At 37.3% G+C, this 15916-nt stretch overlaps 1 protein-coding gene across 14 annotated transcripts in view; it reads right to left on the minus strand.

The window, feature by feature from the left end:
• Nucleotides 1-6498: 6498 nt before the first annotated feature.
• The window catches only part of CCDC148 (coiled-coil domain containing 148), a 232524-nt gene continuing 223106 nt past the window's right edge, over nucleotides 6499-15916 (minus strand). For 5 of the 14 annotated variants that reach the window (XM_070579895.1, XM_070579893.1, XM_070579894.1 and 2 more), the window contains 2 exons: nucleotides 14816-14956; nucleotides 6499-11040 (listed from right to left, as the gene is read on the minus strand). In XM_070579895.1, the coding sequence (XP_070435996.1) occupies nucleotides 10894-11040; nucleotides 14816-14956 (288 nt within the window). In that variant the 3' untranslated portion in view covers nucleotides 6499-10893. The remainder of the gene's footprint in view (nucleotides 11041-14815; nucleotides 14957-15916) is intronic. The other 9 variants (XM_070579882.1, XM_070579887.1, XM_070579886.1 and 6 more) reach the window with 3 other exon arrangements.

Genomic DNA, 15916 nt, shown 5'->3' on the forward strand with positions numbered 1-15916 from the left:
TAAGAACAGGACAGATTTGATGCCACATTCCTCTCTAAGGATTGAGACTTGAATTCATAAGAGGTCACGCAGCTTGTGAATTCTATTACAATCCAGTTTCACATTGAGCCTCAAAGTGAAATATTCCGCATTCCTAAATGCTCAGTGTCTAAATTCCTGAGCACTTTCCCCCTGAGGACCTCTCTAGTACTTGGCAGTAATCTATTAAGTGTTCATCCTCAAATACATCAGCAAGCATACCACCATTTTGCCAAAACACATTGATCAGGTGTCAGAAACAGTAGAATGCTCACATTTATTTTTCTTCTTAGGTCAAACTTCTTCATTTCTGGGATTTGATTGAGATATTAAAAAGTCTGCATCTTAGATTCTCCTCATAACTTCTCCAGATAAAGTTTTAATGTTAAAAAGTCTCAAATTTTCCCAGGTTTCCTTAAAAATGTCTTTTACCTTCAAAATGACTTCATATTTTACCTGTGTCCTGGACTTAAAAATCTAGGACAACTAAAGAGATGAGGGAACTGTTTTAATGAGGGTGACATAAAACTCCCCAAAATGGGGGCCCTATAAAAAATAACTAAATGCCAGAAGTGGGCTTCATGATTTTTAAAAATATTATATAGGACTTTAGATATGGAAAATGAGCTGACTATTTGAAGAGAGAGAAAGTAAATTTTAATTGGCCCTTCCATAGAGTAAAAATAATTGCTGGGAAAACAGTATTCAGCGATTAAGGTGACATTAAGAAAAACTAAAGTTCTCTTCTTCCTGCTTTCTGAAGAGAGGGGAAAGGATAATTGAGAGGACAGATCACAGAGATGGAGGGATTATCTATAGAGGGCATGAGACCATGGTTGGTACATAGAGGAACTGTAAAAAGGCCAGTGTACCACTCTATCCATAGAGGCAAACAACAAAACACACTTAAGCTAGTTTAAACAGGAAAGCAATTTATTAAAGGCTGTTAGGTAGTTCCTAGAATTTCTGGAGGACCAGAGAGTCAATGTTTGAGTCTATCCAACTAGGGAAGCTGAGGAAGATGCTCAGCTCTCACCAGGAGACTGCTTCACGGAAGACCACTGCTGCTCTGCTAGTCCCATGCACCTTTGCTTGCATCACTCCCTGAGTACTAGATAATAAAAGCAACACAACTATTATCCCTCAAAGCTGAAAGCCTCCACTGCCACCCTTGTCAGAAAATGGATTCTTGTCTTCTCACATAGCTCTTTTATGAATGAAATCTCAAATGGGTGCATCTGATTGGCAGAGAATATACCATGAGAGACTTGGGAAATTGACTAGCTTCTACTTAGGTGGATGGATGCATAATGTGGGGTATTCTCCAAACAGGAGAATGGTGTAGCTGTGAAGCCACAAAGAACAGCAAATATTCTCTATCAGCAATATGGTTCCAATGTAGAAGCTGGAAAGTCAATATGTCTTGATAGACATTACAAGTGAGAGAGAATTGGAAGCTTTATGAGTCACTCAGATCTTGGGTTTGCATAATATGATGGATGGTGGTGCCATTACTGAGATGGGGTGGCCTTGAGGGAGAAGCTCATTTAGTGCAAGAAAAGCAGTTAGGAGCAAGAGTTAAGTATGGAGGGATTCTTGGAAGATGACAGCAGATGTGGCACAGTTTTTTAATTTCCTCATATCAGCCTATAAAAGAAACAGGAAAAAATAGGACAACAATGCTGAAAACTCACAAGGATAATCTTCAACAGTAGGTAACAAGATACTGCCATACATTAACAAACATGAATGAGTAAGGAGTAACTACTGACAAGTATAAGACTTGATTGTACCAACATCTTTGCAGGGCAGAGGAAAGCCAGGGGCATCAGATGAACCTGAGAACTCTAAGAGAGCCAAGAAGTACTCACTGGAAACTTCAGCTGAAACTGAGAGTTCTACACTCTCTAATAATGAGTACTACAAAGAGTTTGCAGTAAAATCTGAAGGGGTTGGAGAAGTCTGGGCCCCATGAATTGCCAGACTAACTAGTCAAAACTTACTTTTAGGAAAAGCCCCACAACGATGAGAAACTGCTGCAAGGAGAAGCCAAATTGAGCAGCACAGAAACGACAGAGTCAAAGGAAATAGTAGGTCTAGATAAAAGTAGGGGAGGACATATCTCCAGAAAATAAGCTGCCCAAATTTTTGAACACAGCAAAAATATAACAAAAGAGAGAACTCCAGAGCTATGAAGTTAGAAGAATTGTCTTGAGCCACAAATACCTCTAAAAGTTAAGGAAAACTAATTTCAAGTATAAATGAGCAAAGAAAAGTTTTAGATCTTAATGTTAACATGAAAAAAACAGATAGCAGAATAACATCTCTAAAGATAAGGAATGAACACCAGAGAGACAATACCACAAAATTGATTAATATTATAATCTAAAAGTTAAAAAATATGAAAGTGATAAAAGATATGAAAGAACATTAATAAGACTTAGGAAAATCAGAAATTAGGTGATATAGTCCCAGGAAAAAATAATAAATAAAAGAAAAATATTTCAGAAATTAGATTAAACTAGAAAGAACCAATGAATGAAAAATATAACAGATAAGGCCTTAAGGAAAATAAAAGCTAAGAAACAGAAAAAGTTTACAAAAGAAAACAGAGACTCAAAATAAAGAATTTTCTATTTTTTTAAAAACCAGACTATATTCTTCAAAAACGTTGATGTCATCCTTAACAAAATACCAGCAAACTGAATTCAGCAGCATAATAAAAGAATCATACATCATGAACAAAGGGAATTTATTCCTGGAATGCAAGGATGGTTCAACATATGAAAATCAATCTGTGATACACTACATTAACAGAATGAAGGAAGAAAAACTATGTGATCATCTCAATTGGTGCAGAAAAGGCATGTGACAAAATTCAACACACTTTCATGATAAAAACATCAAAAAACTAAGAGTAGAAGGAAACTCCCCCAACATAATAAAGGCCATAGGTAAAACCCACAGCTAACATCATAGCCAATGGTGAAAGACTGAAAGCTTTTTCCTCAAGATCAGGGGTGAGACAAGGATGCTCATTTTCTCCACTTCTATAAAACACAGTATTGGAAGATCTAGCCAGAACAATTAGGCAAGAAAAATAAATAAAGGCATCAAAATTGAAAAGAAAGAAATAAAATAATCTGTTTGCAGATGACGTGAACTTACATATAGAAAATCCCAAGGATTCCACAAAAATCTGTTAGAATTAATAAATTAATTTAGCAAAGTTGCAAGATACAAAATCAACACATAAAAATCAGCTGCATTTCTATATACTAACAAAGAGGAACCTAAAAAAGGAAATTTTCAAAAATTCCATTTACAACAGCACTAAAAAGAATAAAATACTTAAGAATTAATTTAACTAAGGAGGTGAAAGACACATACAATGAAAACTACAAAACATTGTTGAAAGAAATAAAGAAGACACAAATAAATGGAAATACATCCTTCATTCAGGGATTGGAGGACTTAACATTGTTAAGATGTCAATACTACTCAAAGCGATCTACAGATTTAATTCAAACCCTATAAAATTTCTGCGTTTTTTGCAGAAGGACAAATCTATCCTAAAATATGTATGAATCTCAAAGGACCCCAAATAGCCAAAACAATCTCAATTTTCATGCTCTACTTCAGCAGCCCAGAGTATTGCTGGTTTGGATCCTGGATGCGGACCTAGCACCACTCATCAAGCCATGCTGAGGCGGCATCCCACATAGCAGAATTAGAAGGATCTACAGCTAGAAAAGACAACTATGTACTGGGGGGCTTTGGGGAGAAGAAGAAGGAAAAAGAAGTGATTAAATAAAGCAACCTCAAAAAGGAAGAACAAAGTTGGAGGACTCACTTCCTCGTTTCAAAATGTATTACAAAGCTACCTTAATCAAAACAGTGTGGTACTGGCATAAAGACAGACATATAGACCAATGAAATAGAATAGAGAGTCTGGAAATAAATCTTTGCATATATGTTTAAATGACTTTGAACAAGGGTGCCAAGACCATACAATGGGGAAAGAATTGTCTTTTCAACAAATGGTGCTGGGAAAACTAATACTCTCATTCAAAAGAATAAAGTTGGACCCTTACCTTATACCATATACAAAAATTAACTTAAACTGGATCAAAGACATAAACATAGGTGCTAAAACTATGAAACTCTTAGAAGAAAACTGGTGAAAACCTCATGATGTTTGATTTAACAATGACTTCTTGGATATGACATAAAAAGCATAGGAAACAAAAGAAAAAAACAGATAAATTGGACTTCATCAAAATTAAAAACTTTCATGCACCCAAAGACACTATTAACAGAGTGAAATGCCACCCCACAGAATGGGAGAAAATATTTGCAAATCATATATCTGATAAGGGATTAATATGTAGAATATATAAGGATCTTCTACAACTAAACAACAACAAACAAATAACCCAGTTCAAAAATGGGCAAAAGACTTGAATAGACATTTCTCCAAAGAAGATATACAAATGGCCAATAAGCACACAAAAAGATGCTCAACATCACTAACTATCAGGGAGATGCAAGTCAAAACCACAATGAGATACCAATTCACATCCATTAGGATGATTATTTTTAAAAAAACAGAAAATTATAAGTGTTGGAGAGGATGTAGAGAAAGTGGAACCCTTGTGCATTGCTGTTGGAACATAAAATTGTGCAGCTGCGGTGGAAAACAGCATGGCAGTTCCGAGAAATGAGTCATTAGGTGATTTCGTCATTGTGCAAACATCATAGAGTGTACTTACATAAACCTAGATGGCATAGCCAACTACATACCTAGGCTATATGGTACTAATCTTGTGGGATCACCATTGTATATGCAGTCCATCATTGAACAAAACATCGTTATGTATATATGTACGTGTGTGTCGTTTTGTGTGTGTGTGTGTGTGTGTGTATATATGTGTGCATGTATGTGTGTCTGTAGATATATATAGATATAGATATAAATATAGAGAGATAGATATGGGGTGTGTGTGTTTTCCAGCCATACTCATTGAAAAGACTTAGAAATGAAGATCAACCAAGGAGCAATGAGAATCCTTAACATCCAAACTTTGGTCTTGAAATATAGTTTTCCACTAAAAAGAACCAGGGCTTCTTAGAGAAAAGGCTCATTCCAGATCAGGAAAATAAATGTTCAAAATGAGCCTGGAACATCTTGTCATGCCAGATAACAAATGAGACAGATTTCCAAAGATGGCTATAATAATATCTCCCATTTCACATACTCTTCTGGAGTGTGACCTTGCCATTGCTGTACCCCATCAAGAAGTGGAGTTTATTTCTCAACCCTCTTGATTGCTTTGATGAATAGAATATGGAGGAAGAGATACCATGCTAGTTCCAGCAGTAGATGTTAACTGATCTGGCACCTTGCACCTTCTGCCTCTTAGAATGTTTGCTCTTGAAAAATTGTATCTTGAAACCCAGCCACCATTCTATGAAAAGGCCAAGCTCTACAGAGAAGTCACATGTAGGTGGTCCAGTTGGCAACTTCAGCTGAGCTCCCAGCCAACAAACAGCATCAACTGCCAGCCATGGAAGTGAGTCTTCTTGGTTATCCAGCCAAGTTGAGCCTACAGATGACCGTAGCTCCAACTAGCATTTGACTGTAAGCACCGAAAAGACCCTGTGGTAGACCAAAAAATGTTCATTTCTCTAATCCCTAGAACCTGTGAACACGTTATTTTACATGGCAAAGGGGTATTAAGGTTGTTTATGGAATTAACGTTGCTCACCAGCTGATCTTAAAATAGGAAGAACATCCTGGATTATTAGTGCGGGCCCAATTTCATCACAAGAATCCTTAACAGTGGAAGAGGGAGGCAGATGAGGAGTATGGAGTGATGCAATGTGAGAAGAACTAGACTTGCCATTGCTGGTTTTGAAGACAAAAAATCGGGCCATGGGCCAACGAATGTGGGCAGCCTCTAGCAGCTGGAAAAGGCAAGGAAACAGATTCTCTTCCACCAGAGTCCGCAGACAGGAATGCAGCCCTGTCAGCATCTTGATTTTAGCCCAACAAGACCTAATTCAGACTTACGACCTTCAGAACAATAAAATAATAAATTTGTACTGTTTAAGCCACTAAGTTTGTAGTAATTTGTTACAGGAGTAATATAAAATTAATATAAATTCCAAGCTAGAACCATACAGTAAAACTCAGTCAACACACAGAAACATGAGAGGTATTAAAACATTGCAGTCTCGAACTACCAAGTTTTGTTAAAAAGCATAGATAACTGGAATAGTAAGGACGTTATCAAGTCTACTATATTGTCTTAAAAGAACTCAGGAGCCAAACTGAAGAACTTCCATTGGGCAAGAAGATCATCTGAGCATTGATAAGGACAATACTTCAATAGATCGAAAAGTCAAATATATTTAAATTCACGACTACGTAAAGATACTACAAAACTAATCACCTTTGAAGTATGTTAGAAAACCAACTCATTATTTTGAAAACTGATTTAAGTTAAGCAGGAAAAAGACTCACATATTTAGCTTATACCACCAAATACTAGAAGAGAGAAATTTTTCTTTATATAAGGCTTTCCAGCTAATAAAAGGAGTGATTGAGTTATGGTATTTCTACTACACAATCCATAACCAATTAATGGATCTAGGTATTGAGAATTAGTGGAAGCTAAAATTTCAGAAAATAAGTTCAAGCAGGTAATGTATGTATCCTGATGAGAGAACACAACACCACAATTAAGGCATCTTGAAAAAAAAAAGACCCTGAATCTGATAAAGCCTCTAAACTCAACTATCGCTTTACAGCAAACACAAAGACCAGAGGGCAGAGGAACAATGAAACTACACCAAGAGGGTACAGTCAGCAAAATCCAACACAGCAAATTCTGCACGTTTATTTATTCAACAAATAAACAAATAATATTTTAATAAACAAATTTCAAGGGAGGAAAAAGGATAGAGGAGGAGGCCTGTAGATCAAAAGACAGTCAAAAGATCTAATTTAAAAGCTAAAATGAAAGTACCGTGTGTAAGGATCTTCCCTTGGGTGATTTAACAACAAAGATGGAGCTGAAAGGTCCAATCCCAGGGCTCTCCAACGCTTAGAGATGGATAGAAATGAAGGAGTCAGCAAAGGAGATCAAGGAGCATCTAAAGAAGCAGGAGGTAAAGCAGGTCGGTGTCGTAGAAGCCAGGAGAAGAGCATGTTCTAAATGAGGCAGATGTCACTTCAGTTACATGCTGCTAGGAAGTCAGTAAGACGAAGACTGAAAGTGGTCGCCAAGTTTGTGAGCATGGTTCCTCGGTGACCTTGCTGAGAGCAGCATCAGGGAGCATGAGGGTAAAGCTAAATCAGAGTGAATGACAGTGACTGGGAAGGGAGAAGAGGAGACATCGAACATCTATCTACAGGCAACTCTTTCCAGAAGTTTACCTGAGAAGAGGAGCAGAGAAATAGCCTGGTAGCTAGAGAAGAATGAGGGGTTAAGGGAGATTGATTTTTAAAGTGGATTTATTCAAGTATTTGTGTATGCTGAGGAAGAGCTTGAAGATACAGGAGAGAAAGAGCATATCCAAAACTAAGAAATTCTTGTGGAGTTGAGAGCATGAAACCCAAAACACACACGGAAGGATTGGTGTTTGAGAGACAGAGAGTTGCTCCTTCTGCTAGAGGAAACAGAGGGTAAGTGCAGACTTGGGTGTATTTGCAGATTTGGTAGTGGGGACAAAAAGGACTTCCCACCTTACAAGAATTACATTCTTTCCATTCAGTTTGAGATACACCCATCATCCTCAGAGATGTGGAGTTGAATCAGGCTATACCATTTATTAACCATGGGACTGAGGATAGTGGTTTCCAGTTTTTCTGGATCATTACCCATTAAGAAATACAATTTTGTTGTGACCCACTATACACATACAAATGGATAAGTGAAATCAAATTTCACAGCACAGTGCTTATAACTATTAGGTACATACTCTCTTCTTTCTTTTTTTAAGCCTACCTGACGAACTAGCCTGGCAAGAGCCTAAGTGAAGCAGAGCACAGGGCTGGGGGGAGGAAAATAAGGGGGAGCCTATCCTATGCAGGGTAAATATGACTCACAAGCAAGGACTGCCCTTGCTACCTCAGAAACTCCTGTAAATTAGACATATTAAATCAGAAACTAGCTAAAACGTTTATTTCTAATGCACTCATCCTAAGACATTATACTTTTAATAATTTGCTTTCTTAATATTCTTTTTTCAGTTTATTGGGAATTTATGGCATTGACATATAATAGTATATAAAACACTTATGTACACTTTAAAGAATAATTAGAAACATCCTATAATCACTGCCCTAGTTAGGCAATAAAGCATTTCCATTAAGTTGGAAGCCCCTGCCCCCATCTCCCTCCCTGTCCCCAAGAGGTAATCATTACCTCGATTTTAGTGTTAATCATTTTCTTGTTTTCCTCTATTGTTTCGCCTTGCATGTATGCATCCCTAAACATTATAAGTTAGTTTGGCCTATTTTTGTGCTTCAGATAAATGAAATACAACACAGTATTTATACCTTTGCTTCTAGCTCCTTTCACTAAATATTATGCCTATGTTGATTTTTTTTCACTTTCATTGCTATATGCAATTCCGTATATGAATTACCACAATTTTTATCTCCTTCCTACTGTTGATGAACATTTGGCTTGTTTTCATTTGGAATCCCACTCTATGTCTCCTTACATGAGGATGCAGGGGCTTCTCAAGGGCATATATCTAGGAGTAGGATTGCTGGACCAAAGTGTCTGAACACTTTCAACTTTACCAAATAAGTCCAAACTTTTCCAGCTAACACTCCCACCACCAGTGAGTGCTTCCCATTGTTCTGTATCATCACTACTTGGTATTTTTAGATTTCTTGGTATGGTTGCCAATCTGGTGGGTGTGTATTGATATTTCATTGGGGGTTTTAATTGGTATTTCCATCTTTTGATGTTTATTTGCCATTTGGAATTCAGATTTATTTTGTTTCCTTTGAAAAATGCTGGTCAGGACTCACTAAATTCAATGACTTACACTGAATTTAATGATTTAATGACTTACATTTTGAAAAACAACTGATCTAGGTCATATTATTTTACCTTTCAGAGCCTATTTCCTTATCTATAATAGAGGGATGACAATTTCATAAGGTTGTTATGATGGTCAAATAAGATATTATATGTAAAGTACATACATGGCACTGAGCACACAGTTTGTGCTCATTGAATAGCTAACTATTATTAGTACTATTTTTAAAAAGAAAGAAAATCAATAAGGTTTGAGTCTGGGCATAACCAACAGCTAGGCTGCTGCCCAAATCTCAACTAATGTTTTCATCATAACCACAACTCTCTGCAGTTCTCAAATGGCAGCACTACCTCCTGCTGTGCATCATCAACTACTTGTCTTGACTGTTGGGAAAGCGTGAAAGGGATGATATTCAGTTGGAATTTGAGTGAGATCTCCTGGATATCAGTGCCGATGCTGATGTTGGGAAGGACCCGTGCACTCTGAGCAGCATCAGAGTCTTGCCACTTAGAGAGGACGTGCTCTGACAGAGCAGGATTTTCATGTCTTATGGTCTCAGGCTTCATGTCAAGTAAATTGAGAGCCCATAAAAGAGCCTGTGACCCTGGGAGACACCCTCAAGATAGATGCTAATGCTCACTACTCCCTGAATCTTGTTGAAGACTCCTTCCTCCTCTTCTGTTATGAGATATTGTGATGATGGGACAGACTGAACTGGGAGGGTATTATAATGAACTTTGGAATACAGATAAGGGGTTCTGCCCATAGAATCTTTTCTAAAGGTTTACTCTGATGAGCTGGGCTTCTTGCATTCTTTGTTCCCATCATGTTGGGAACGATCATAAAGCCAAAGATTCTATCAGTCAGACTGGTCTTTGTCTTTTTTTGCATTACTTCAGTAACTGTATGGAGACTGCAACCTCTGAGCTGGAGGTGGGTGGGAAATGGCAGGGAGCTGGAATGGAGAGACAAAGGGGGTTAATCTTCTTAACAGGAACAATGGCAACTTTCAACAACACTGAGCTGCTATTCTGATTAAATGACCACTTTTTAGAAATAGCAAAAACTTTATGCTTGAGTTTTATTTGAAACACTTTCTTTCTACAAAACTATCTAGATATTTAATAGATAACGTGGAACTGTTGATAGCATTCTAAATATTATAAATTTTAAAAGTCCTCCTAAACAACCACAAAAATACATTTTTTCTAAGCCAGAATAGATATTGCCATGCTTGAAATGCAATTTCTAGTTTCTAATTTATTCTTATGTGCTAATTTGCAAAATGAAATTGTTTGGATGATTGGTTTGCAGTAAACATGGTGTACAAAATTGGTTTCTAAATTTAGAGAAAGGTTGAGTCTCCTCTTATAATAATCAAGAAATAATAGAAGTATTAATGATAATGAAGCTTCCATAATTAAAAAGTCAAATTCTGAAATAACACGCAGAAATGAATGCTAGCAGGTAGGAGCAACAGAAATTATAATTCTCACAAATGGTTATTTTGAGCTCTTTTCATGGGATAACGCAACCTCCAAAACACTATTTACTAAATGATAATATATGTACTATACATGTCATAATTAAGTTCCACAGTCTTGGAGAATTTAGTACTATTAAATATAACAAAGATATTGAAAATAGTGCATAAAATTCTAAGACTCAAAAGAAAGGCAAAGTTGTTTTAATTGATGCTATGATTTCTATGTCAGATATTGTAAAGAATTTTAGAAAGTAGTAATTATTGTTATCCATACAAATGTAGTCAAAGAAAAAATCCTGTTTATGTATAATAGGATTTGAGGATGAGCTCTAGATTTTAAATATGGTAGACTCCATGTCCTTTCTTGGGGGTTTTTGAGGATTGATTTTTGGTAATATCTCTTTGGCGTAAAATGTTTTATGAAGTCCAGCTTCTCGAAGTGCTAACTCAAAACGAAGTCTAGGGTCAGAAATTATCTGTAGAAATAAAATACAATTTAAATAAATAGCAATTCATTGAACTAAAGTAAATTTTATCAATTAGTTTCATATTTCCCCAAGCTATATAATTTGTTTTTGCTGGGTAGATGACTAGATGACAATGAACTCTTTTTATACAGAGTCTATATTCCGGTTATTTTTACTGAAAGTGTCCAAACCTTTTTGACACTATCACTTTTCAGTATATCAGAGGTTTCCAAATAAGATGTATAGAATATTGTATACTACATTAGTCAAAATACAACACATTAAAATTATTAAAAGAGTGAAAGAAGCTTACTTTCAGTCCCATCATTGATACATTATTTATCAATAGCTGGAATTATAAAATACAGACAATCATTGGTTAAAATAAAGTAAATCTCAACTACAATCTTGTGCATCTGTCTTTAAACAGACATTTTAATTTCTCCATCATTTGGCAGTATGTAAATTAAGTTTAAACACATGGTCACCACTTGAAAAACAAAATCAATAGAACTTTTCTTCCAAGGATAGATTTCTATTTCAAGCAGAACTAGAAAGAATCCCCATCAATTTGATTCTAAGTGGGAATAGACATATGAGTAGTTCAATTTCTGTTTTCATTTATAGCTGATTGGAATTTATTCCTCCTTCTATGAAAATTAAATATCAACAGACCCTGTTGGCAATGATAAGAAGGTGGCCACATATGTATTTCAGCTAATGAAGCATTTCACATGGACTTGAAGTCCCTCTAGAGGATGGGATAACACGCTGTTGAAAGCAGCCCCTCCTTCAAGGAGCTCTTAACCTAATAGAGGTAATAGGAATGTACACAGATAACTACAGTTCATGGCAACATGTGACAGATGCTCCAAGAGCAGCAGAACACAGAGGAACAGCTCCTGGTGCCAGGGAAACTCGGATGGTCTCAGGTAAGAAGGAGCCCTTGAGCTAACTGTAAGGTCCAACTTATTCTTCTGTAAAGCAGAGCGAGGAGGAAGAGAGATGGAGCAAGGAAGGAAGGCACATGCAAACTCAGAGGTGAAATAGGTCAATCTGGGATCAGGGTAGTTTGGGTAGAGTCCTGGGGAACACTGGGACTTCCAAGACTGGAACTTGAACTCCAAAGGCTTGAAGGCCAAGGAGTCTGGGCAGCTCCTGAGATTGTTTGTTTCTGCATTTAGCAGGGAAGTAACGTAATCATTGTCACTTCATAAGAAAATGGATCTGATTGTAAGTTCAGGGTAAATTAAGGTGGCAGGGGAAGAAGAGATGGAGGCAGGGAGAGTGGTTAGGAGTCTACCACAATTGTCTAGACATGAAGTAATAAATGCCTAAACTTGGCTGGTAGTAAGAAAGAGAGAACTGTCAGAAACACTATGAGGGAAGAATCAACAGAACTTGGCAACGGATCAGATACAGGGACTGGGGCCATGGCGCGTATGAGTCAAGAATAATAGAGATTTGTGTCTGAGAAGCAACATAGCTGAGCCTTAGCCCTAGGTTTCTGCTCTCTGCTGCTCCAATGCGGTCTCCCTTGTCACTCTCAACCACTTCCAAGGATTCAGGCCCCACCTGCATGCTGTTGGCCCCCTAATTATCTCCAGGATTCACCTCTCTTCTCAGCTCCAGGACTGTGAGGTTTAAAACGGTTTCATTATTCTAATTTTTTAAATAGATATCAAGTGAAATGGAGATCTCCCTTGCGTGCTGACCTCCACATCCCCAATCCTCCCCCCCAGAGGCAGCCAATGGGTTTCTTGTAAATGTGTACTAGACTTCTTAACCCTAAACATGACAGAAACAAAACAATTTCTCTCCCTAAGTCTGTTTTTTCTTCTTTATTCCTATATGGTTAATGGCAGCCCCACCTAATGACTATAATTTACTGAATTACTACTAGATGCCAGGAATATTCTGGGCAGTTGACATTTTTTATCCTAATCCTCACAAGAACTTTGCAAATTATTATTTTACAGATGAAGAAAAGAAGACATAAAGATGTTAATAGCTTACACAAGTTCACACAGCCTGTAAATAGTGGATGTAGATTTGAATTCAAAATGCAGGCTTTTCTCAGGATCACTTGCTACCTAGCCTAGAATTCTCCTCACTTTCATTCTCCCGTCCTCCTCTCAGCCAGAGCCATTCATGCCCCTGCCTCCACTTCTATTAGGGCTCTGCCATCTTAAAAAGATCTGGCCATACCCCACACCCCTCCTAATTTTCCATTTAGGACATTTTACTAAAACATAAATCTGGTTACATGATTGACCTGCTTCAAAGTCTTATCTCTGCTCAAAAGATAAAGGTCAAATGTCTCAGCAAGTAAGACCTACTATATTTTTCAGTCTGACCCTAGCGATGTTTTCAGTCTCATCTCCCAGCACCCACCCTTGTCAGGGACCTTACACTCAAGACACCAGAGTAAGGTGTCTTCACTAGAAAGGGCCTCTTTCCACCCTCTTCTGCTTGGTGAAACCTGTATCTCCTCAGCCCAGGTACCTGAGAGCTTTCCAGCTTTGCAGGCCCCAGCTGCCCTCCCCAATTTGGCTTCTGAAGACACCCTTGCTTCCTTATAGTTAATCCCTCTCCCTACGCCCACCCCTTTCCCCTGACCTATTTTTTTTGTTTTTAGCTTAAATTATCTGGAATGAATTTTGTTACTGCTGCCAAAAATCCTGGACAAAGAGGTAGCTTCGTTTCCTCTTTGACATGTTCTCTGAGGTTGTCAGTCACAGGTAAGCGTTCATTCCCTTCCTCATGCCTCTGCAGCCCTCACACCTCCACTGTGGAGGTGATCCCCACCCCCCCACCCCGAGGGGCATTATTCCCATACACGCTACTCTCCCTCCCAACCCAGCTCCCTGCTCACTTCCTCCAAACAGGACAAGTCTACCTTGTTCTTGTTTACAGGACAAATCTATCTTGTCTTCCACGCAGACAGGTACTATAACTGCACAGTGCCAGATGGAGTAAATGTCCCATAAATATTTCTCCAATTAATAAACAAATTGTTCATCCTTTTACTCCCTAGCAAAGTATGCAGCACACAGTAGTGGCACACGTGATTTATCTGTCAGTGGATCAACGGATGGGGTTTCCTGCTTTTTAAATAATGAAATAAGAATTTAGCTTCTCTCCTTAGGTTTGTAAAATTAACCACCACTTTCTCCCTTAATTTCGGTGATATCCTTTCATTCATCTGTCCTTCTTTCCCAGTTCCATGCATCTATCTAAAAAATCTTTTTAAAACCCCTTCTCAGTTATAGGAACAGACTAAGATGAATCAGAAGTTCCTAGAAATGGTTAAATGACCCCTTAATACTTTTTCCACAGAAAATGTTTTATTTTATCATTAGCTCTGATGCATTATCTTCTGTTCATTTTCATTTCTGAAAGCTTCCCTCTGCTGTGTCTTATCAGAATCGTGAGTTGTTTCTTTAATAGGATTTATGTTATGAATTCAAACAAATTCTGAATATGATAGAGAAATATTTCAACAATAAAATACAACATTAATGCAGCTTTAAAGTAAAATTTCGTATAATTTTCAATGACAGATTTATAACATTTCAGACAAACTGTTCTATGGTCACCTATCAATGATTCTATAATATTAAGAATTATGCAGTAATGTGCTATCATTTAGAAGCAAAAATTATGCTAATATGCATTGTATTCAGTTGTAAGTATTGAAAATATTTATGTAACCTAAAACACTTCTACAGTTCTTCTTATCATAAGCATGGCTTTGGCATCAATCACGCTAATTCTCATTTACCTGCTGTTCATTGTATGTATTCAATGTGAAAAGTGGCCTTTGAAGAGTAAATTCTTCTTCAATTCCAATACCCATCTTTGCTTTTGATGCCATTGTATCTGACATCATTCTAACAGGGTCAAATTGAGCGACAATAGCAACCTAAAAGAAGAAAAAGCATGGCTACTTGGAACAAGATACAAGCTAAATACTTCTGGGTAACAATAATGTTTAATGTCCATTAAAGTTAAGAAATTTTATTAAACATAAGACCTAAGAACGAGGGCAGAAACAATATTAAACCAGGCCAGTCCTAGAGATCCACAAAGGAGTTAATGGTTTAAAAACAAAACATAATATTAAAAAGCCGTGATACATAATTCCTTGCTAATGATTGAATAATTACACTTATGATTAAATTTAGATAAAAATTTATCTTTCTTCGGGCCAGCCCTGCTGGCCTGGTGGTTAAGTTTGGTATGCTCTGCTTCAGCGGCTAGGGTTTGGTTCCCAGGCGCAGACCTATACCACTTGTCTGTCAGTGGCCATGCTGTGGTGGTGGCTCACATACCAAAGAGGAAGACTGGCAGCAGATATTAACCCAGGGCAAATCTTCCTCAGGAAAAAAAAATTATCTTTCTGATACAAAATCATAGGAAATCTCGTACAGAAAAATCTGCATATTCAATCACTTTGAAAGTAACCAAAAGTAAAAAACATTAATTTTTAACCACTATCGATCTATGGCCATGCTAACAACCCCATGAAGCTTTCTAGAAAGCTTAATCTGATTAATCTGAATCTAGGACATATCATTTGGGGGTAAAGTTGAGTGTGTTGGCATTATTGGGTAAGGTGGGTGAATTTCCATTGTACAAGGCAACAGTCCAGGGACTGTTATAAACCATTGTTCCCCCTTCTACTGAAAAACTGCAGAGTCATTTTAACCCAAATGCCCTTGTCCTTTGTGACAAGTGAAATCATTCAAACCTGAATCCTAATGAAAAGCCACTAATTTTGTAAATTATATGCACCATTAGTAACACCTGCCTGTTAATTCCTAAAGTCAAGAATTAGCATTTAAAAAATGGCATTTTAATGCCATTTTGAAACTAGAATGAC

The sequence above is a fragment of the Equus przewalskii genome, chromosome 17, assembly GCF_037783145.1.
Source record: "Equus przewalskii isolate Varuska chromosome 17, EquPr2, whole genome shotgun sequence".
Lineage (NCBI taxonomy): Eukaryota > Metazoa > Chordata > Mammalia > Perissodactyla > Equidae > Equus > Equus przewalskii.